General features: G+C 34.6%; 1 protein-coding gene across 13 annotated transcripts in view; it reads right to left on the bottom strand.

Moving 5' to 3' along the window:
* DIAPH2 (diaphanous related formin 2) overlaps window positions 1-21,041 on the bottom strand; it is a 1,391,236-nt gene that overhangs the window by 1,146,515 nt on the left and 223,680 nt on the right. For all 13 annotated transcript variants that reach the window (XR_014834656.1, XR_014834653.1, XR_014834654.1 and 10 more), the window contains 4 exons: window positions 7,043-7,117; window positions 6,896-6,965; window positions 3,326-3,462; window positions 1,416-1,524 (listed from right to left, as the gene is read on the bottom strand). Coding sequence is in view for 9 of the 13 variants with exons in the window: in XM_085006645.1 (XP_084862771.1) it covers window positions 1,416-1,524; window positions 3,326-3,462; window positions 6,896-6,965; window positions 7,043-7,117 (391 nt within the window). In the remaining 4 variants the exon portion in view is untranslated. The remainder of the gene's footprint in view (window positions 1-1,415; window positions 1,525-3,325; window positions 3,463-6,895; window positions 6,966-7,042; window positions 7,118-21,041) is intronic.

The raw sequence follows: 21,041 nt of genomic DNA, 5'->3' as shown, positions 1-21,041 counted from the left end.
CGGTGGCTTGGCAGGTTAGTGATGTGGCCTTGTCACTACTGTGGTGCAGGTTTGATCTCTGACCTGGGAACTTTCACCTGCCATGGGTGAGGCCAAGAAAAGAAGGGAGGAGGGATAAAACTGCTTTATATAAGATCAGAAATTTGAGTATTTAAACACTATTAAATAATTCGATAAAATTAAATGTGGAACCATCTTTGTTGAATGATACTATAGGAGATTAAAAAATATTTCAGAAAGTGTTTTCCATGGTACATTAAATGCTAAGCACTGTCTAAAAGAAAGACATGGGCATCAAAGACCACAGACCAACAAACCTGGCATCAAATTCAACCATGCTGCTTACAAGGTGTGGTACCATAGACAAGTTATTTAATCTCACTTAACTTAGTTGTCCCATAAGCAAAATGGAGATAATAATAGTACCTACATAGCTACTAAATCTACTATCTATTAAATCAGATAATATATGTAAATTAAAGTGTTCAGTCCGGGATCTCACACTGTAAGTATTGCCAAAAAATGAGTTCTCGGGAGTTCCCATCGTGGCGCAGTGGTTAACGAATCCGACTAGGAACCATGAGGTTGCGGGTTCGGTCCCTGCCCTTGCTCAGTGGGTTAACAATCCGGCGTTGCCGTGAGCTGTGGTGTAGGCTGCAGACGCGGCTCGGATCCCGCGTTGCTGTGACTCTGGTGTAGGCCAGTGGCTGCAGTTCCAATTTGACCCCTAGCCTGGGAACCTCCATATGCCGCGGGAGCGGCCCAAAGAAATAGCAAAAAAAAAAAGACAAAAAAAAAAATGAGTTCTCATCATAAAGAACCCAAGTTCTCATTTATAAAATGGGTCATTTACTGAAACCATCAAAGAAAAGATAGTGAATTTTGCCATTTTTCTAAAGAAGACACGTACGCCAGGTCTACACAGAGCTATCAGATAAATGAGGACCTAAGAGTTGCAGTTCAACTCTCTATATTCTGGGGAGTCAAATTTCTCAATGCTGTGTGAATTGCACAAAAAGAGATATGTTCAGTGTTCTTAAATTTCTAGGACAAGCCCACACAGACTTCATTAACACTTGTTAGGATAATGGCAATGGCTGAACTGCTTGCCCTCTTGCCCTGATTATTGCTAAGACTTTAATTTCCGTGGCTTATTACACTAATTACTAAATTTCTACCCAAATACTAATGATAATCATGATCATCACATTTATAATAATCCGAAATACCTCCCCTAATTTTAAACATATTGTCACTTTCACTAACAAAACTTCTAGCTTTTACGAATGACCAAACAACAGGAAGAATTTCATTTTTACATTCCATTCTAGTTAAACACTAGCTAAAATGGAGTTAGTGTCATACAAAATGAGTACTCTAAATATAACCCTAGATGTAATTTAAGACTAACTCACCTGTAATTGCAAAGCTTCATGGTTTTCTAATCCTTCCACAATTGGTGAAAATCGTTCTCTGTTATTTCGTTCTGCTGCTGTAGTTATAGCTCCTAAAAGTTTATCTAGACTATAGACCAAAAAAAAAAAAAAGAAAAAAAAAATATATATATATATGGAAAAGAGAAATACTTCCTAAACACAGAATATGAAAATGTGTTATCTCTTATACAGTCTTCCCTGTTTCCTTTCTGGTGCTTGATGCTTATATAAATAGACCACTACAGTTTAAGAATTGTGTTCTTGTCCATATACTTCTACAAATCAAATATTATAGCATTAATATTTGATATTAATTGCATCGATATTACAGCATCGAATATTATAGCATAATATTTGATCAAGGTATCAAAACGAAAATTCAACTTGAAAATCTTGAGGCAAATAATTTTTCTGGGTGATACTACTTAAAAGATAACTGATAAACATTAAAACTTTAAATTTCAGGTTTTGATATTTCATTTGTTAACATAAATACTAATGTCACTTAAAACATGATTTGGCATCTACAATTATTAAAAGTTCATTCAAGTGTAAACAGACTGTAATTTTATAATAAAGTGTTGGAGAGAGTAAATAATTTTTTAAGAACTTAAAAAAACTAATACTCTTTCAAAATGGAACAAGGAAAAAAAACCTGAAAGAGAAAGCCCAGTAAATTAGAGAAGCATCTATAATTGAATAGCACAAGAAATTTTTTCACCATAACAAAAATATTGGAAACTATCTCTGTACAGTCTGAGGCAAATTAACCTTGATGTAGTATACTATTCATATGAAACTACATCTGAAATTCTAATTAAGTCATAAAATATACCAGAGTAGGTTGAAATATATGAATTAAGTACTGAAAATCCAATTGACTAGAAAACTATTTCTTACTCATGTATACTGATTTATCTATAAAACTTAAGGAAGTCTTACTTTTGCACACATTATCTTATTCTCAGTTTGTTCTCATTGAGATAAGATAATGCTGTGTAATATTATTTCTGTTTAGTGTTTGTCTTTTAGTTTCAAAGGACTAACCAGCACCAATCAGTATCTCCTTTATTCCAAGAAGTATGAGATGGTCAACATATTACAATATTCTTAAATCTTTGCCTGGCCCTGTTCTGATTCAAATCAAAATGACTACTGTCACACAGAGTGTTGAGAAGAAATATTTTAGTTTGTGTCCTTAGCAGGCATTTCACTCTTTATCACAATGGTTTCTTACCAATCAGACATTAAATCTGAAATTTTGCTTCTGATTCAATATTATTTCCATAAGAAGAAATGATCTAATGCATGGCACATACATGCACTTGGAATAATTATGAACAGCCTTTTTGTTCTTTTTAACAAGTTAGTTTATGTCATTCCATGAATAATTGCTTCATCTTTTCACTTACCACAAGCAGGTCAAGTAAAATACTACTATAAAATAATACTACAAAATAATACTACAAAATAAAGGCATCTAATTAATTCAGTAAGTTAAAGTAGTCAAATGTTGTGATGTACACTGCATGGAGGTATGTTGTGGAGGGTGTGTATGTATATCTTTCTGGGTGTGTTTAGCAATAATTATTCTCTAATCTATTTCCATTTTTCTACTAATTTTTTTACCTTCAGCTAGACAAAATTCCATTCATTCACTTTGAATATTCAACTTAGAAGAATTCCCCATTAGAATTCTATCTTTTTAAACCTATTTTTCAAAGAATCCAAACAGAAAAGCTAAAATATAAAGTATCACTAATGTTTTTTATAAAATTTAATACTATTCTCATGCAAGTTATCAAAAAAAAACCAGCACAAAAGTAGAACTTGTTAATTTCGCAAGTGTCATTTTCTATGCGGTTAATTTAGTAATATGTAATACTTACATGTTCTCTTCCCCAACAATGCAAATAGCAGAAAGTATTTTTACTATTTCAGTCATCATGTTGGGTTGTTTGGGGTCAATTGCTCTTGCCAATAATAAAAGACTTCTTTCATCTCCTAGGATCCTTTGCAATCCAAACTGAAAAAAAAAAAGTTCATCCAAAATGTTTTTGGAATACATTTTTAATTTTAAAAAGCAACATTATAATGATTTTCTAAAAACCAATACCTCCACAATGAGGTTCTTTCTTCTTAATGATATGAATGTTTGTCAAATAAGGTTATTTGTCTTTGTTTATTTGAAATGACGGCATCTTGTAGTTTTTGCCCCGTGATCAAATATCTCCATTAGCCTGCCTAAAAATTCCATAAAAATTTGGGAGAAATATAGGAACAACCAGCATTTCTTCAACAGAGAAGCAAATGTAAAGCACATACTGATATGATTTTCTAAAGTAGTTCTACTTATGTCATTGGGTCTCCCTGGAGATGTCTGGAACTTACAGTCAAATTCTCCAATATGCTTATATGGTAAATTAAGTTGAAGAAAAAGGGTCAAAATGTTGAAAAGCTCTTTTGCATATACTACATGTCAAAGAAGCAATAAAGCTCTTTATGGATTTTCCCAAATCTTCTCTTTCTTAGCCTCCCTCTTTCAAGCAGCTGTGTAGCATTATAGAAGCTATAAACCCAAAGAAATGGTGCCTGGTTTTTAGGAAGTGTCAGTCAACTAGGAAAAGAGAGACACCATTTTAATTTATTCTCTAGGCTTGAATATTTGCATGCATGTATGACTCATAAGAATGAATAGGTAAAGAAATCTTGAAGAAAGACCCAAATTTGGGTTTTCACAACATTAAGAAGGTAATATTTTCTTTGATCTTTGTTCCACAAAATACTTCTCAGATTTCTTATGAAGTATGTTTGCTTCTTTTTACAGTACAACGATGAAACCTGACAACATTTCATTGGAGCAAAACTGCCATTTCAAACTAACATTTAGTTAAGTACCAAACATTTGAATATTTTTAGGGTTCCTAATTTTTCTTCTAAAAGAATTCAGGAGAAAAAAAAACAACATAGCTAAAGCTCTTAAATATGATTTTACTGGAGATCATAATAAATAAGAAATATACTGAGACAAAACAAAAAAAAAAGGAAATGGAAGAGACAAGATTAAAAAGAAGCAAACAGAAGAATAGGAATATGTATGTATAAAGGTGCCTAGTAGATAATAAATAGTAAGGAAAATAAGTGAATAACTCATGTGTAAAACTAAGAGATTTTTAGCACGCAATTACCAAACTTAAAAGAACAGCTTTAAAAGTTAGGCTGAGGAGTTCCCGTCGTGGCGCAGTAGTTAACAAATCCGACTAGGAACCATGAGGTTGCGGGTTCAATCCCTAGCCTTGCTCAGTGGGTTAAGGATCTGGCATTGCCGTGAGCTGTGGTGTAAGCTGCAGACGCGGCTTGGATCCCGCGTTGCTGTAGCTCTGTTGTAGGCAGTGGATAGGATACAGCTCCAATTAGACCCCTAGCCTGGGAACCTCCATATGCCACAGGAGCGGCTCTAGAAAAGGCAAAAAAGGCCAAAAAAAAAAAAAAAAAAAAAAAGTTAGGCTGAGAGTGAAATTGCTTAATTTTCAAATTTCCTTTTTATTATTTAAAGTAGTTTCTAATATATAGGGACATACTGAAAATAAAAATGAAGATATGAGAAATGATGGAAAACCACCAATCAAATCATAAAAGCAATTATTACAGCAATGGAAATTAAGAGACATATATGTTGCTTTATATGGTCCTATTTTACATGCATTATATAAGCAAAAAGTTTTTGAAGTAGGTAATCAAAATTCCTTGGGACCAGCAAATTTGATGTATAAGTCATGTCAGACGCAAGCTTCATTCTTTGATTATGACAATTTATTCCAGTATGAAATAGATACATCACTCCATAATTTTTTTAATTTTGAATGTGTACTTTATGCCTATTGTTTCACACACCTATAATTTAAAAGACCTACCATTTATCCATATTTGAGCACCTATGTGCAAGACATCAGCATGCTCTAATTAAAGCTTAATCTTAGTTGAGATTAATCTAAGTTAAACCACAACGTTCTTCAAAACTTCCAAACTCTTAAGTAATAATTACGTACTGACGTATCAATTTATGTCTTATGCGAAAAGGTTCTCCAGGAAATCTCACTAACATGACTTTTCTCTAGTAACTATACTAATTAGAGATATGTCCTGGAAAGCTGTAAGAGTTGACAATGCAAGTCAATAAGAATCTAGATCAGAGTCCTAATTTTACAGGTGAGGGAATTGATTGCCCAAGAGGTCAGACGATTTTTCTAAAGGCCACACAACGTAGTGGCAAAGAATGAACTATATTTCCTGATTTCTAGTACTGTGTTGTCTTTCCATTAATTCTGTTTCCCTCAGTTGAAGAAAGAGATCCATCTTGAGCTATGGAAAAGCAAAGCTCATTAACTGCTTTTGTGTAGGTATCAGACTCTGTATAACTTTGTCACCAAAGACTAAGAGCACAGAAGTTGAGAAATTCTGTACTAGTACTGATAGAAATCTTTCTGGAAGAAACTTCCAGAAACAGCACAATTAGTATATTCTATATGGGAGTCACATGTCAACTGGCAGGCATACATCAATTCCACATGCCAAAAAATTTTTTGCTAATACATGTGTGTATAATATAATCCATACTTAAATACAATCCCATACACTTAAAAAAGATTGCAGATTACTTACATAGATAGTCTTATTGCATTAGTTATTAATAGCTCTATTTCATATCTGACAGGTTTTTTGGTACTATATTTTTATTAAATATTTTGAGATTATCAGAACACCATCTAAAGGGAATTATTTAATTAGTGAATTAGTCAAAAGTATTTTACCTATAAGAATACAGGGAAAATCAGGTATAAGAAAGTAATAAAATGGTTTATAGAAAAAAAAATAACTATAGCTTCATAACCTGAGCAAAGATCACTTTTAGAAGAAAAACCTTAGCCTGGAATTCAGAGTCCCTCAAAATGCTACTGACATCATACATATATTTAAAAAACACTGCTATCTTCCAGAAATATGTTTTATGTATGTTAACTTACTGACACTCATTGAATATATAAAGAAAGAAAAATCTTAACCTTATACCCTTCTGAAACCATAAAGAAAAGAAAAAAGAAATCATACCATAGCAATGAATTTTCCTTTACAATGGAATAAAAACTCTGTAAGGAAATGATATTCAACTTATCACATTTAAATTTTCCTACTATCATTAAAAAAAAGGTATTACCTGATTTAGAAACAAGACTTGCATGTTTGCATGACTGCAAAAACCTGCCAATAAATATTTTGTAAAGCAAAATGTTTTATTTTAAATAACATTTAAATGAAACTCATGATGATTTGTATTACAAAGGCCCTTTTGAAAACTGAATAAGCAAGCACCCACTATTTTGCCTGTTTCAAACTTACATACTGCTAGTCAGACAAGTTTCTTACCTTCTGTGACAGAGGCATAAATAAATACTACTTACCTTATTGTTCATAAATGCTTTGAGGCACTGAATAAGTTTATACTGATTCTTCTTATCAATGTTTTCTTGCCTAAATAAAAGAAACATATTATGTTGTACCTAAAAAATTTCCCCCATGGTGATTTTTTTTTTAATGTTTATTCTTACTGTTTCTTGTCCAGAAGCTTTTCCAGCACATCCAACAATAGTCCAAGACCTTCATGGCCAAAGTTGTTCACCCAGCTATTAAAAAAAAAAAAGTATAAATAACTTTGTATAAAATATTAAATATCCAAAATTAAATTTTGATTTTCAAATTTTATAATCTCATCTTCCTGTTGTTTGTCATTCTTTTTTGCTACTCCCATTGCTTCAAGTGTTGACTCCATGAGGATGACCCAGGTATCTCAACCCCAGACTTTTCACATCTTAGAATGCCCATTCCTTGGTTGTTTCACCAGCATCAAATGCTTATACCAGAATTTTTAAGCCAAATTTATCTTCTCCTGTGCCTCTGTTCTCCTAAATCAATTTCTCTTCCATAATCTGTTAACACCATTATTCTTTGACTCCTTCAGACTTGAAATACTGGCATGATTTCTTGATCCCCTCTCTCTTTCACCTTTGCATTTATTCTGTTCATTTATTCAACACATATTTATTGAGTTCCCTCTAAGTACCAGGCATGTTCTATGTGATAGAGATATAACATGCCACAAACTAAGCCCCTACCCTCACGTTGATTACCATCTAGAAAAAAAGGAGACAAATGATAAATAAACAACTACATAATAATAATTGGTACTATGAAGAAAAATAAACCCTGCTAAATGGACTAAGGAGAGCTATGATGTTTTTGTTTTGTACATTCTTTTTTTATATATTCTTTTCCATCATGGTCTATTCCAGGTGATTCAAAATACTTCCCTGTGCTATACAGCAGAACCTCATTGCTTATCCATTCTAAATTCCATACTTTGCATCTGCTAACCCCAAACTCCCACTCCCTTCTCCCTTCCCTTTGGCAACCACAAGTCTGTTCTCTATGTCTATGAGTCTGTTTCTGCTTTGTAGACAGGTTCATCTGTGCCACATTTTAGATTACCCTTATAAGTGATACCATATGGTATTTGTCTTTCTGACTTAACTTCACTTAGTAGCAGAATCTCTAGTTGCATCTGTAGGATACTATTTTTTAACATGCAATCGGGGAAAGATTCTTCAATAAGGTGATATTTGAGCAAAGCCTTGAAGGAAATAAGGACTTTCCTAGTAGAGGGAATAAGGGCAAATAGGGTGCTCAGGTAGTAGCTAGTGTGCTTAGAATATTCCAGAAACTGTGAGGAGACCTGTGTGGTTAAAGCTAAATAAGCAGGCTTAGGGGAATGACAGGAGACAAAGTCCCCTGTGTGTAGAAGACTCAGAGATTGACCAGAGAGCTTAATTTTGACTTATTATCATCCAGTTATGACTATTCTACTTCTAGAATGAATCCTCTTTCATTGCCTCTTCTACCATTCTAGTTTAGCCCTAGTTACCTTTCCTTTTATATTCCAGAAGCCTCCCAACTAGGATCTCCGAGGTACTCTGCCCAAAAATTTTCTCTGCACTACCTAACATATTTCAAGTATTGATTCTGATCTAGCCTCAACCTACCTTTCTAGCCTCAGGCCTTAAACCACATGTTCTAATAAAAATCAGACATATTCTCTTTCCTGGAGTCTTCCCTGCATTCCCTGCTTTACTTCATTTTTCATTCTTTCTTTCCAGAAAGTAACTCCAACTCCATCTTTCCAAACCCATCAGGTTCAAACTGACTCAATTTCTCCATTAGTGTGTTTTCCCTCTAAGTCCTCCATTCAAATGAGTAATTTTCTCTTTGAATGCCCATGTATCTTTATCTCTTACTGCTTGACCTTATCATTCTTACAAGTGTCTTATCCACCTTTCTGAAGACTGTTATATGATCTCATTCATCTTTCTGTCTCCCACAATGCTTTTTAGAGTGGATTACCTACAGTCAACACTATGTATTTGCTAATTAAAATTTTATTAAATTTGCTGGCTTGTGTGGTTAAGAGAATCAGCAGTCTCATACTGCCCAAGAACTTCATAGGCATAAATTAATATATAGCAGAATTCCTGTGAAGCAATAATTAAAATCTCTACTCTACATATTTAAACTATGACTATAGTTCAATTCCACAGTCTTTAAATCATATCTCGTATCAACCTAAGGTAAAGCTTATCCGCAAAGTAGAGAGCTAAATTCTAAGAAACTGTCACTAAGAAATAGCCGATCACTAAAGAAAATATATTTTAAAAACAGCTCAAATATTCAGAACCAATCACATCCACAATATATATGGAAGCTCATTTTAAACAAATTGTGCTTTAATTTCCATAGTGGAAATGAGAAAAAAATCAATATGGCATTGTAATGATAATTGGCAGCAAGCTCCTATTCAATTGAGGCAAGTAATCAACCAGTACAATGAGCTATTTTCTTTAAAGACTCTCAATAATCAGTGGGGTGGTGGTAGAAGGATAAAAGGACATCAGCCCTCTAAGCATAAAATACTGTATTTCTACCACAGAGAGAAATCAGCAGATAGCATTACAGCAAAAAATACCCTGTGGCAACCTTAAAATAATAGGAATTCTGAACAAATTTATGTATAAAGCCCGCGGTATGTGCTTTGGCATTTGGGAAGATGAAATAATCTACGATTTCCTTATATTCAACACTTAGAAATTGTTTTAAGATTATAAATTTTCTTCATCCCTTTTTATACCTGGTGCTATTAAGGTTAATAGAATTACTTCTTTTTTGGTCTAGGGAAGTGTTTGACACAAAACCATGATTTCTATTTGTTCACTTGAAATCAGTCACCGACACATCCCAGAGTGTTTCAAATTGTGCAGTTTATGGTACTTTGGTTTCATTCAGTGAAAATTACTATTGGTCTGGGGAAAAAAAAGATACAATCATGAAACTTAAATGCGAGGAGGCAGGGCAGATTTATTACAAAGCTGGCAGTGAAAAGTCTTAACAGACTATGTTAGGCCAGTGGGCAGAGGTGGCCTAGTAAGAGTGCTCAGAGCTTTTAAAGAAGAGAGAACGGGAGTCCAAAAGGAGCCTATGGCTAGAAGGATAAAATAATTACGATATAGTAGGGTGATATTCAAGAGGTGAAGAGGAAGGGGTACAGCTATAGACATACCTTTTTTTCATTTTTCTCTTACCAACACCATTTCTCTGTCTTTCAAGTATCAAACACTTTGTAGCCTCTAGTCAAACTCTCTGTGTTCTGTTCTCTTTCTCTCCTCCCACTCTCCTCCCTCCCTCTCTCCTATATATGTTAGCCAATACAATTTCTACCACACCAAAATACTGTCTCATTCCTCTTTGCAATCAATCCCTTTTCCCTACTCCCAGCCCCATGGCAACCACTTATCTGATTTGTATACCTATAGTTTTGCTTTTTCCAGAATGCCATACATGGAATCATATTGGATACAGGTTTTTGTGTCTGGTTTCTTTCACTTAGTCTAAATACTTTAATATTCATCCATCCCCCCATTCCTTTTTATTGTATGGATATACCACAATTAGTTTATCCATTCATCAGTTGATGAATATCTGGGTTATTTCCAGGTTTTGATTATTATGAACAGAGCTGCTAAAAACATTCACATGCAAGTATTTGCGTAAGCATGTATTTTCATTTCTCTTAGGAAGTAACTAGGGGTAGAATTGCTGGGTCTTAGGATGAGTGCATGTTTAACTTTTTACAAAACTGCTTTCCAAAGTGGTTATAGCATCTGTCATTCCTTCAGGAAAGTGTAACAGTTCTAATTGCTCCAAATCCATCAAATACTTCATATTTTTAATCTTCTAGACCATAGTCATCCCCAAAACAGTTTTCAGATATGGAAACTGAGAAACAAAGTAGTCAAGCAATTCACCAAATGTCACTCAACAACTAAGTATCAGTTCTAGGACTTCCACCCAGGTCTGACTCCAAAGCCTATTGTTTATTTCAACCATATCATTAGAAATTACTAACAGGACCAATACAAACTTTTCTATAACAACATCTGGTTGATGGCTCCAGCAGTAACTCATTGAAGAAGAATTAGTGGTTGTTCCAAAACTGCATTGAGCTTATATATCCATGTCTAGACACACATATATATGCTTTGTATTATTGTTATTTTTTTTTTGCCTTTTTTTTCTTAGGGCCACACCCATAGCATATGGAGGTTCCCAGGCTAGGGTTCAAATCGGAGCTGTAGCTGCTGGCCTATGCCGCAGCCACAGCAACGCCAGATCCGAGTTGCATCTGCAACCTACACCACAGTTTATGGCAATGCTGGATCCTTAACCCACTGAGCAAGGCCAGGGATTGAACCTACATCTTCATGGATGCTAGTCAGATTCACTAACCACTGAGCCACGACAGGAACTCCTATGCTTTCTATTATTTAATACAGCTTAATTCATTCATTTATGTGTGATAAGTAGTTTTCAATTCATGTTTTTATTGCCTTTCAAAGTCCTAAGCTTCATAAGAAATTTACCAAATACTGTTAAAGGAAGCTATCTGGAGACTCCAACTAAAACTTCTAATCAAGATAAGGTAAGGAAGCTTATAAGAATAAAGGCAGAATGTAGCTTGTATTTTTGCTTTTTTGGGGGGGGGATGGGCTATATTTCATAATCTTATTTCTAGTTATTAACATATTGGTGATTTTGTTATCAAGTTACCTAAGTTAAAGAGTTGTCTTGACACACTACACATCTATGCTGATGTTTACAATCATCACATGACAGGGGCCCAGGTGGAAGAAACAAAAATAGAAAGATCAGAAAGGACGGTTAACATACGAGTGAGCAAGGGGTTAAGATTAAATCTGAACAGTGAAAAAGAAGCCAGAAGATTATTTAGGGAAGAAGAGAATAGATCCACAAAGAGACCGTATTTTCTGATCTTAGGTGTAAAAGGCATGGCCATATCTATCAGGCAGTCCAACATACGTACATTGCTCAAGAAGTCAAAAATTAGAGATCTTTTCACAAGTTTACTCAAAGATCAGGAAGATAATCCAACATCCATAAATGGAATTTCTCTGTAAGATCACAGAGTGGCAAGGTTAAATGCCTAAACTTAAGACGACAGATCTAGGTTCCAATCCCATATCTATCATATTCTAGCTGTGTTCTTTTTGATCAGTTACTTAAACCCTCTAAGCTTGTTTTCTCATCTTCGAATAAGTAGGGATGAGAATAGTCCCTATAAGACTAAGGCCTTTGTGACTATTAAATGAAATAATGTACAGTGAATAATGTACAGTGAAGCTTGTACTAAGATATTTTTGAAAATGCTGGAGTTCTCTGGTGGAATATCAGGTTAAGGATCTGGTGTTGTCACTGCTGTGACTCCAATAACTACTGTGGCACCTGTTCAATCCCAGGCCCAGGAACTTCTGCATGCAGCAGGTATGTTCAAAGAAAAGATATTTTTGAAAATGTTAAAAAATAAAAAACTTGAAGGCTCTTTGAATCTTCTAGTCCAAAATATAGTGTGAATTTTAGGCATAAATTAAAGACATTCTTTCAATAATATTAACACTTAATAACATTTCATCACTTATTCATTGAAAACTTTTAATTATATGAAATATGCAGAAGAATCTAGACACTAGACTTTTTGATTTTTTTTAAAAGATGTCATATTTGACACTGATATTACACGTGCTTTCTTTAACTCATTACTATTCAACTTTGCATATATTTATTATTACATTTACTGCTGGCCAATTCTGAATGAAAGGGACTAAGAAATTACAATGGTGGGGGAAAAGGGATGTAAAGAGAAAGTCTATTTATACTTCATGCATAGCTCTAACAGAAAGATATCAAAATATATTAAGGTTTTAGAACAGAAATCTCTCCTAAGCTTCAGGACTTCTGAGGTCATTATTTTTAAAGGGCCCACTTATACTGATCAGCACAAAGGAAAGAAGATCTTATATTTTATGAAAATATCAGAGGATTCACTGAACCCTAATAAGCCCATGAGAAAGTAAAATTCTTCCCTCTTCAGCTCTCCAAGGAAAACCAAATGAGGAAAACTCTATATAAATGTGCCTATTCTGCAAAGGAATAAGATTCTGCTCCCCCACATATACAGGAAAAGGGAAACACTTGACAGTTTCAAAAAATGTCAACTTTCATCCATAAGCTGGAAATTCAGATTCTGAATTATTTAATCAAAATTCATGCAAATATATCTGCAAGTCAGATATTTAGTGAATGGATTAGTTCAGTACACTACATGCAATACAGACATAACAGGAAGTACTGACTGCATGTACATTTATGATTGGAATGTCCACATTGATTTCTTTCTTTCAAAAGGGTTAAAGCTAAAATTAGAAAGTTCTATCCTGAGTCCCATAAGCTGTAAAGACAATTGGTCTCATGTGCAGGAGTCCAATATTAGTCATGTCATCACTGTTTGTGCAGTGCTAAAGTGTAGTATAGAAGGTTATGTGTTCTGTACAAAGGATTTTATTTCTCTCTAATGGTGTTCTATTCCCATGTGTAATCCCATACTACAACCCAAATCACTGGAACACCAAATAAAATGAATGATAGTTCAGAGTTTCTAGAGTGAATTCAGAAAGTTGGTAAATTTATAAGATATAAAACAACTAATTCAAAGGGTTGAAGAGAATTTAAAGATGACTGCAAATGGCGTTTACATATTTTCATACCAGGGAAATGTCTCATTTTAGTAACAATGTTGTCAGGGTAATGTTTTTTAATGAAATCAAAACCAAACGCTACTCCTACACCCTTACAAAAAGAAAAGAGGTGCCCAGTGATGAAAACCAATGTACAACCCACTGCAAACAGTATTATACCTTCAGCCCTTGGATCAATATCTCCAAATAGCGAAGTGAAACTTGGTATTTTCAGCCTCTTTAAAGGATAATTTGTTCAGTCAAATCAACTTCATAGTTACACTATCAATATACACATGCATTAAAAAGTAAAATGTTAACAAAGCAACATGGATTTGTAAATGCTATGATTGCCTTAGTTTTAGACAAATACACACACACACACACACATATATATACACATACATATATCAGATTTGTCTATGTGAAAATAAATACCATAGCCTTGGGCATTTCAATGTCCTTCGAAACTATTCATCATAGTAGATTAGCGCATGAACTACTTCTGACCAATATAAAATATCTATTATTTTAATACTGCCATTTCCAGGCATTTGTGCATATTTCTTTGAAGCATGACATTCACTGACCATTTATTTCACCCGATTCATAAAAAGGTTGAATATGTCAATTTTCCAGCTCAACCTCTCAGTGTTTTTGACTTCATTATTGAGACAGATTACAATTTCCTTAGAAAACACCAAAGAAGATACTCCATTTTTCTCTACAGCCCCTGTTTTTTACTTAAGAAGGTTGTACCTGGCTGCATTTATTCTCACCAACAGGTCTCCCTGGAAAAATCCTGCTCTGTTTCATGCTACTCACACTTTTTAGAGCTCCTCACCAGGGAGGAAAGGCGTGCTCTTTCTAGTTGCTCTTATTAAATAAAAACAAATTTCTCTTACATACTTACAACAAATTGTAAGTGCCTGAGTTACATTTAAAAATCTCCCAATAGCAATATTTTTAAGTAAAATTCTCCCTCAAGGATAAAAGTTCCTTATTCATTAAAAACAATTTCTTAAGCTCTCAAAATTATTTTGGAGACAGTTGTAATGGCTTAAGTACAAATCTGTCAAAATGCCCAACAGTCTACAGAACAAGAATATTTTCCTCTGTATCCACCTTAAAAAATATTGTTAAAAAATATGAGATGGTCTTATCCCACAGTAATGATGAAAACAAAATATACAAAAAATGTGAAATTAAAAGTAGAATATTTAATCTACAATAAATAGAAGGGAAGCAGGGAGAAAGAGCATTCCAAACATTCAAGCGAATGCTAGTCATAGTTTATGTTTTCATCCTGTGTTTGAAATTGCAAATGCAATTATGTAAGACAACAACTAAAGTCATATTCGTAGTGATATAATGAGTCTAACTTATAAGAAAATGTTAACTTCCACAAGAAAAATGTATTGGTTTATTTTCCTAAGCTAAGTAATACAGTTAAAATTCTATCACACACTCCACAGGACGTCTAATTTCTTTTAATAGTGGAATTTTGTTAAAATGAACTTACTCTTAGAAATCACATTCCTAATCTATAAACCCTGGAAGAGAAACAGAGTTGACATCAAGTTTATCTGTTGTGAATAAGAAGTTCTTTGAATGCAAGTAGGAAAACAGACAGGCATTAGCACATACTTGTGCACACTTCCTCTTTTTCTAAACCAATTTGCATATTATACTGGCTGGTTCTGGTGGGCAGCAGCAAAAGTAAATGAATGTTCTTTCATGGTAATAAGGGTAAGGAGAGTTGAAAGATAATTGCTATTTGATGACTGAAAAACAGAAATACAACAGTCCTTCTCACCTACCAGGTGCAGTTCCAAAAACACATAATTAAAGACTCATTATAGAGTGTGATAGCTACATAGACAAAGATCAAAGATTTGTCTATGTGAAAATATTTTTGTTCTCCAATATTTTTGTTCTCCAATATTTTTGTCACAGGATAACTGCAACCAAACCAAAAAGAACCATTTCATTAGGTCCTCCTGGTGGATGTCAAAACATCTCAGCAAGTTCAAATGTTTTATTGTCTCAGAATGCAATCTGTACTGGTAATTTTCTGGTCTTTTTTGGTTTCTCCTAATATTTTAAAACCCTTTCCTCCTAAAACTGATAAAGATATTATGGAAATTATGTGAGGATCTGTATGCACATACTGTTAACTATAGTTAAATATCATAATACATCCAACCTCAATAAACTTTTTCAAAATATAATCACTGAACAATGAACAGTCAAAATCTTTAATAACCACACTAAACAACTTGAGAATTATTAAGGCTTATCAACCCAAATTAAATTTTAAAAAGCTCATTATTTTTCTCTTCTACACTGATATAAACCATCTAAAGCAATGACAACAACAAAATAATAATAAACCATATGTGACAAAGGGATGTGAAAAGTAACATAATGTCTTTTCTATCAAAGGAAATCTTGGTTACTCCATTTTGCTTTGGTTTAGGCTGAAATACCCTCCTGTGACTCCCTCCTCTTTCCCTCTTCTCCCAGTTAACAATTTGTTTCAAATTAGCCAACCGAGAAGAATGTGTGCCCTAAACTGACAGATGGGAAGGACACAGGTATATCACCTGCGTTAGGGATAAATAGGGAGGGTCTTTTCTTCTAAGCGTGCACTTTTTGAGTACCCGTGCCCTTCTGCAGAAGTAAAGAGCCTTGTACAGATCTCCCTGTGTTCATGTGTCTCATTTTCTGACACTGACGATCCAAGCCATTTCCCCAACAGGGATAAAACATTTATAGAGTTACAGTGCAGTATAAAGTCCCTAAGAAAGAAATATTAGCTTTTTACTATATTCAACATGGCTTGCGCTCATCTTCAGAAAAATCTAGAAAACATAGCTACTGCTAAAGGTTACAAATTTGGCAAGTCTTTCAGAACATACAAACGATGTTTTAAAGAAAATATAAAGTTTTAATTGCTGAAGTAACTCTTATCTCCTTCAAAATTGCAAGGACTTTCTTTTGAACAGGAACAGTTAAAACCCAAACAAATACTAACAAATTAACAACATGGTTTTATCTTCATTTATAAACAAAGATCTGTGAAAGAACACACACTAATAAGAGTGGCTTAACTGGTTATGAAATTAAACTAAGTTACCCAATATTGGCGACTTTATTTTACAGATGAAAATAATTTTATTGACTTATCTTAGATCAGAGAGCTTGTTAATAGCAAAACCATAACTGGAATCCAGCAATCAATCCTCAGACCTTACATACTTTGCATTCAATGATATTAGTAACAACTAACATAAATATAACCAATTAGCAGTTACAAGTTATTTTTGGCTATTTTCCTTTCATGAAGGAATATCAGAAGAAAGTGAAAATTTATTCAGATATCATCAATGTGTATATTTAGACACATAAGCAATACAGCTGAGGGTTTTTTAAAAAATTATATATTATGGGTTCCATCATGAAGCAGGGGATACTTTAGATAATAAAAACATTAGAGATGTCCAAAAATATACTTTCTTTCTTCTTTCCATATAACAATAAATAAAACAGTTACTTGCTCAGCACAGATGCAGGCCCTGTCATATTTTAATTCATTAGTTAGGATTGTAGACATACCAGTGAAGTACAAATGTGTAAAGATCCACTTCAAAAGAAGGACGCCAATTGTTAGTTGATATTTGGCCTGACACAAAATATAAATATTAGGAAGCACTTGGAAAAAAGGGGAGCCATGCAACTCTACTTTGGGAATTACAGTTCTTGGTTAGCCTTACTTGCTTCTTTACCTGGCAATGAATGAAGTGGCCAGCCATCTTAAGATTGCTTCTGGAGTTCCCACCATGGCACAGCGGAAATGAATCCAACTAGGAACCATGAGGTGGCAGGTTCGATCCCTGGCCTTGCTCAGTGGGTTAAGGATCTGGCATTGCTGTGACTATGGCATAGGCTGGCAGCTGTAGCTCCAGCTTGACCTCTAGCCTGGGAACCTCCATATGCCTCAGTGCGGCCTTAAAAGCAAAAAAAAAAAAAAAAAATTTCTGATGGAGTTCAGAACACACTACCCCAAAATATGGCACACTGGCATACTGAATAGCTTAACCTACAGAAATCTGAGAAATGGGCAGAAGAAGGTCACTCTGACTTCATTTCTCCCCACCTCACCCTTCTTCCTTGAAAGCAGGAGAGAAATTTCCCACCAGAAAGGTACCTATTCTGTCTGTACCAGGAGGAGGGGAGGCACTCTTATCATGGGAGACAGGGAATGGAGGGTACAGAAGGCTATATAAATAAACCTTGTTAAACTAACCCTTATCTTCCTAATTCTTCACCATTTACTACCCCAGTCCAAACCCTTGTCTTATCAATTCTTCACAAATTTGTTTCTTTGCCTAAAAGGTTAAAAAGTTTCAGGCTCTGTTTACTCCTTTGGGTCTTCATTCTCTTGTGAAGGCTACCATGTATACATAAAAACTCCGTAAAATGTGTATGCTTTTTCTTGTAAATCTGCCTTTGTCAGTTTAATTTTCAGACCCAGCCAGGGACCCTAAGTGGGTCCAGTAAAACTTTTTCCTCCCCTACACTTCCTGCTAACTTAACTTCCCCATCCCTCTGTGCTTTGCCTTAGTCAATTTGACTTTATTGAATTTTTAATGAACACAGTGAACTCTCTTGTTAGGTCATTTAGTTCCTCTGTCAATTCATGTCTGCAAATAGAATGAGGAACACTGAACTAGAACACTGACAATGGAAATGTGAAAACTATGCAAGAGATACTGCAAATAAGAAAATGAGCAAGTGTGATGAACAAGGAGTGTCAAAGCTAACTCCAAATCATTGTTCAGATTTCAGAGCCAAAACCTTGAACAGATGAAGGAGTGCTCTAAGTCCAGCATTATGCTTGTCTATAGCTCTGCAGCATGTGTCTAGTGTGATGCCTGTATCTCCATTGTTCTATTTGATAATTCATATTTTTAGCACTCTTCCCATCAATATGTTTCAGAAATTTCCAGCCACATATGTGAAAAAAACAATGTGCATGTATAATTTGTTCTTGCCTCTTAAAATTAACTCCTCTATAAGCTTTGCTTCCTTCTTAACTTTTATTACTCCCATTTTCCAAGAACATTAAAAAGAGTTGAGAAATGCACTAAGGTGAAAACTTGCATCAAACTATTGTCATCAACAAACTAAGACATATGATTTCAACATACAAAATCAGGACTATTATTTATAAACAGTGCGAAATAACAGAATAAACCAAAACAAATGAAAAGCTCTCACAAATAAGAACTCAGCACAGCATATCCTGCATTCCATTCCTGGGAGAAAGTTGTTTTTTTCCAAGTACAAAATATGTCATAGGGTCAGAGAATATCCCCATATCACTGACAATTAAAATATTTTCCCTCTTAACTGATTCTTATAATGCTGACCTCAAAAGAACTACAAAATTCTTAAGCAATTTCTATATCAAAGAAAAATGCTTAATGTAGTTTTAGTGCTGGATTCATTTTAGAATATTCTTATTCTCTGACAAATGCTAATTCACATAACGGAAATTTATGATAACCCAATTTTTTCAAATCCATTTAACACTCCAGTTCAGCACTTGGTCTTCAATACTTTTGATGAATGAATATTGAAGGTACCATTTAAGAAATGATCTCCAGGAAACTGTCTTGGAAGCTGATATCAAGGGTGGTATGGTAACAAAGCCTTGTGGCATGGAAAACTAGAGCAATAACCAGAATTCAGGCAGCATCCTCCAAAAGACACAGAATTAGACCCAATCTGCATATTTTCAGTAACTCTGGAAGCTGCAGAACAGACCTAACAAATAGAGGAGTGGGGTGATTTGGGGCATATGAAGGCTTGAGATTCATTTTCCTATGACAGGCTACTAAGCTATCTCATTTGAAGTTTGTTTTTCAAAGTCCACTACAATGTTATTCTGCCTTCTATGTTCTCCCTCCATGGATTCCACCTCAACAGAATACCTTCAGGTTTACACTGCCTGACACAAGAAGTTACCACCTATAGCTTTGCTGACCAGGTGGGAAATCTCCCCAAATTAGCCATCCATTATCTAACACCAGTCAAACAGCTGGGATCATAGAGTAAACACTGTTATCTAGTGCACATGGATCTTCTTTCAATCGACCACACAGAATACCTGCACTCCAGGTGCTAGCTGGCATCTAAATTGTGAATTGTCAGCTATCCAGCTCCTATCAAAAGTCCAGCTGAGATGATAGATAGTCCAAAGGGAAAGCCTCAGGGATATTTCTCAAGCACACCTTGGTAGCAGCTTAGATTATGGGGAAGCTGTATACCAGTACTATTACTCTGAGTCTTTGTAGAAACATCAGGAATTTTTTTTATCTCAAGCCCCCATGTAGGAAACAGACATTCACTGAAATCCTCTGTACTTTATGGAAAACTATCAAAGACTCACTCTACTGTGGTATTCAATACCTCTTGTTTAAAGAATCACAAAATAAAATTCTGAGTTTAGAATTAGAAAGAATGTCCTTCCTTCCCTGAAAAATGAATGTACTGTCATTCATCAGAAAACAGCCGTATCTGTCAATACCCTGCCTTTCCTCCTCCTTGGCTACAGGGAAAACTGGAACTATTTTATACTCTAATCATTACCTGGGAGTTCCCATGGTGGCGCAGAGCTAACGAACCTGACTAGTATCCATGAGGACACAGGTTCAGTCCTTGGCCTCGTTCAGTGGACTAAGGATTCAGTGTTGCCCTGAGCTGCGGCAGGTCGCAGATGCAGCTCGGATCTCGCATTGCTGTGGTTATGGCATAAGCAGGCAGCAATAGCTCCGATTCAAGCCCTGGTCTAGGAACTTCCATATGCCCTGGGTGTGGCCCTAAAAAAGCAAAAAAAAAAAAAAAAAAAAACAATCGTTACCTGGCATTGTCCTAGGCTTTTTGAAAGTTCCTCATTTACATGGAGCTTGTATTTTTACCCTCATCTCAATAGTGGTGGAATATCTGCATCTCTTCTTTGTATGTGTCTAAGACATTTAGTAAAGTTAATTCATATAAATCAAAGTAAAAATATTTCAAATGACTCATATTTACAAGCATTCTCTACCCAAGGCTAATTTTGAATATCTATAAAATATAATAAAATGCATATAAAATATTCTCAATGGAAGAAGTTAGCCTTCTATTAAGAAATCCATTTAATGTGCCTAGACTCTGCTGCTAGATTTTATATACATTTATAATTACATGTCCAGTCACAAGTTTCTAAAATTTTAGACAACTATTATATATACACATCAGTTCTCAAATTTAAAACATATCATTTATATGAGAAAATGCACTACCTTGGTCAAGCTTCATATGTTATATAATAATAAAATTAATGCCAACAGAGGAACCATCATTT

This window comes from Sus scrofa, chromosome X (assembly GCF_054392235.1).
Source record: "Sus scrofa isolate SSC_HxYL_T2T_F1_AM1 chromosome X, Sscrofa_HxYL_maternal_Yorkshire_Landrace_v2.0, whole genome shotgun sequence".
Classification (NCBI taxonomy): Eukaryota; Metazoa; Chordata; class Mammalia; order Artiodactyla; family Suidae; genus Sus; species Sus scrofa.
This window is presented reverse-complemented; position numbering and strand designations above follow the sequence as displayed.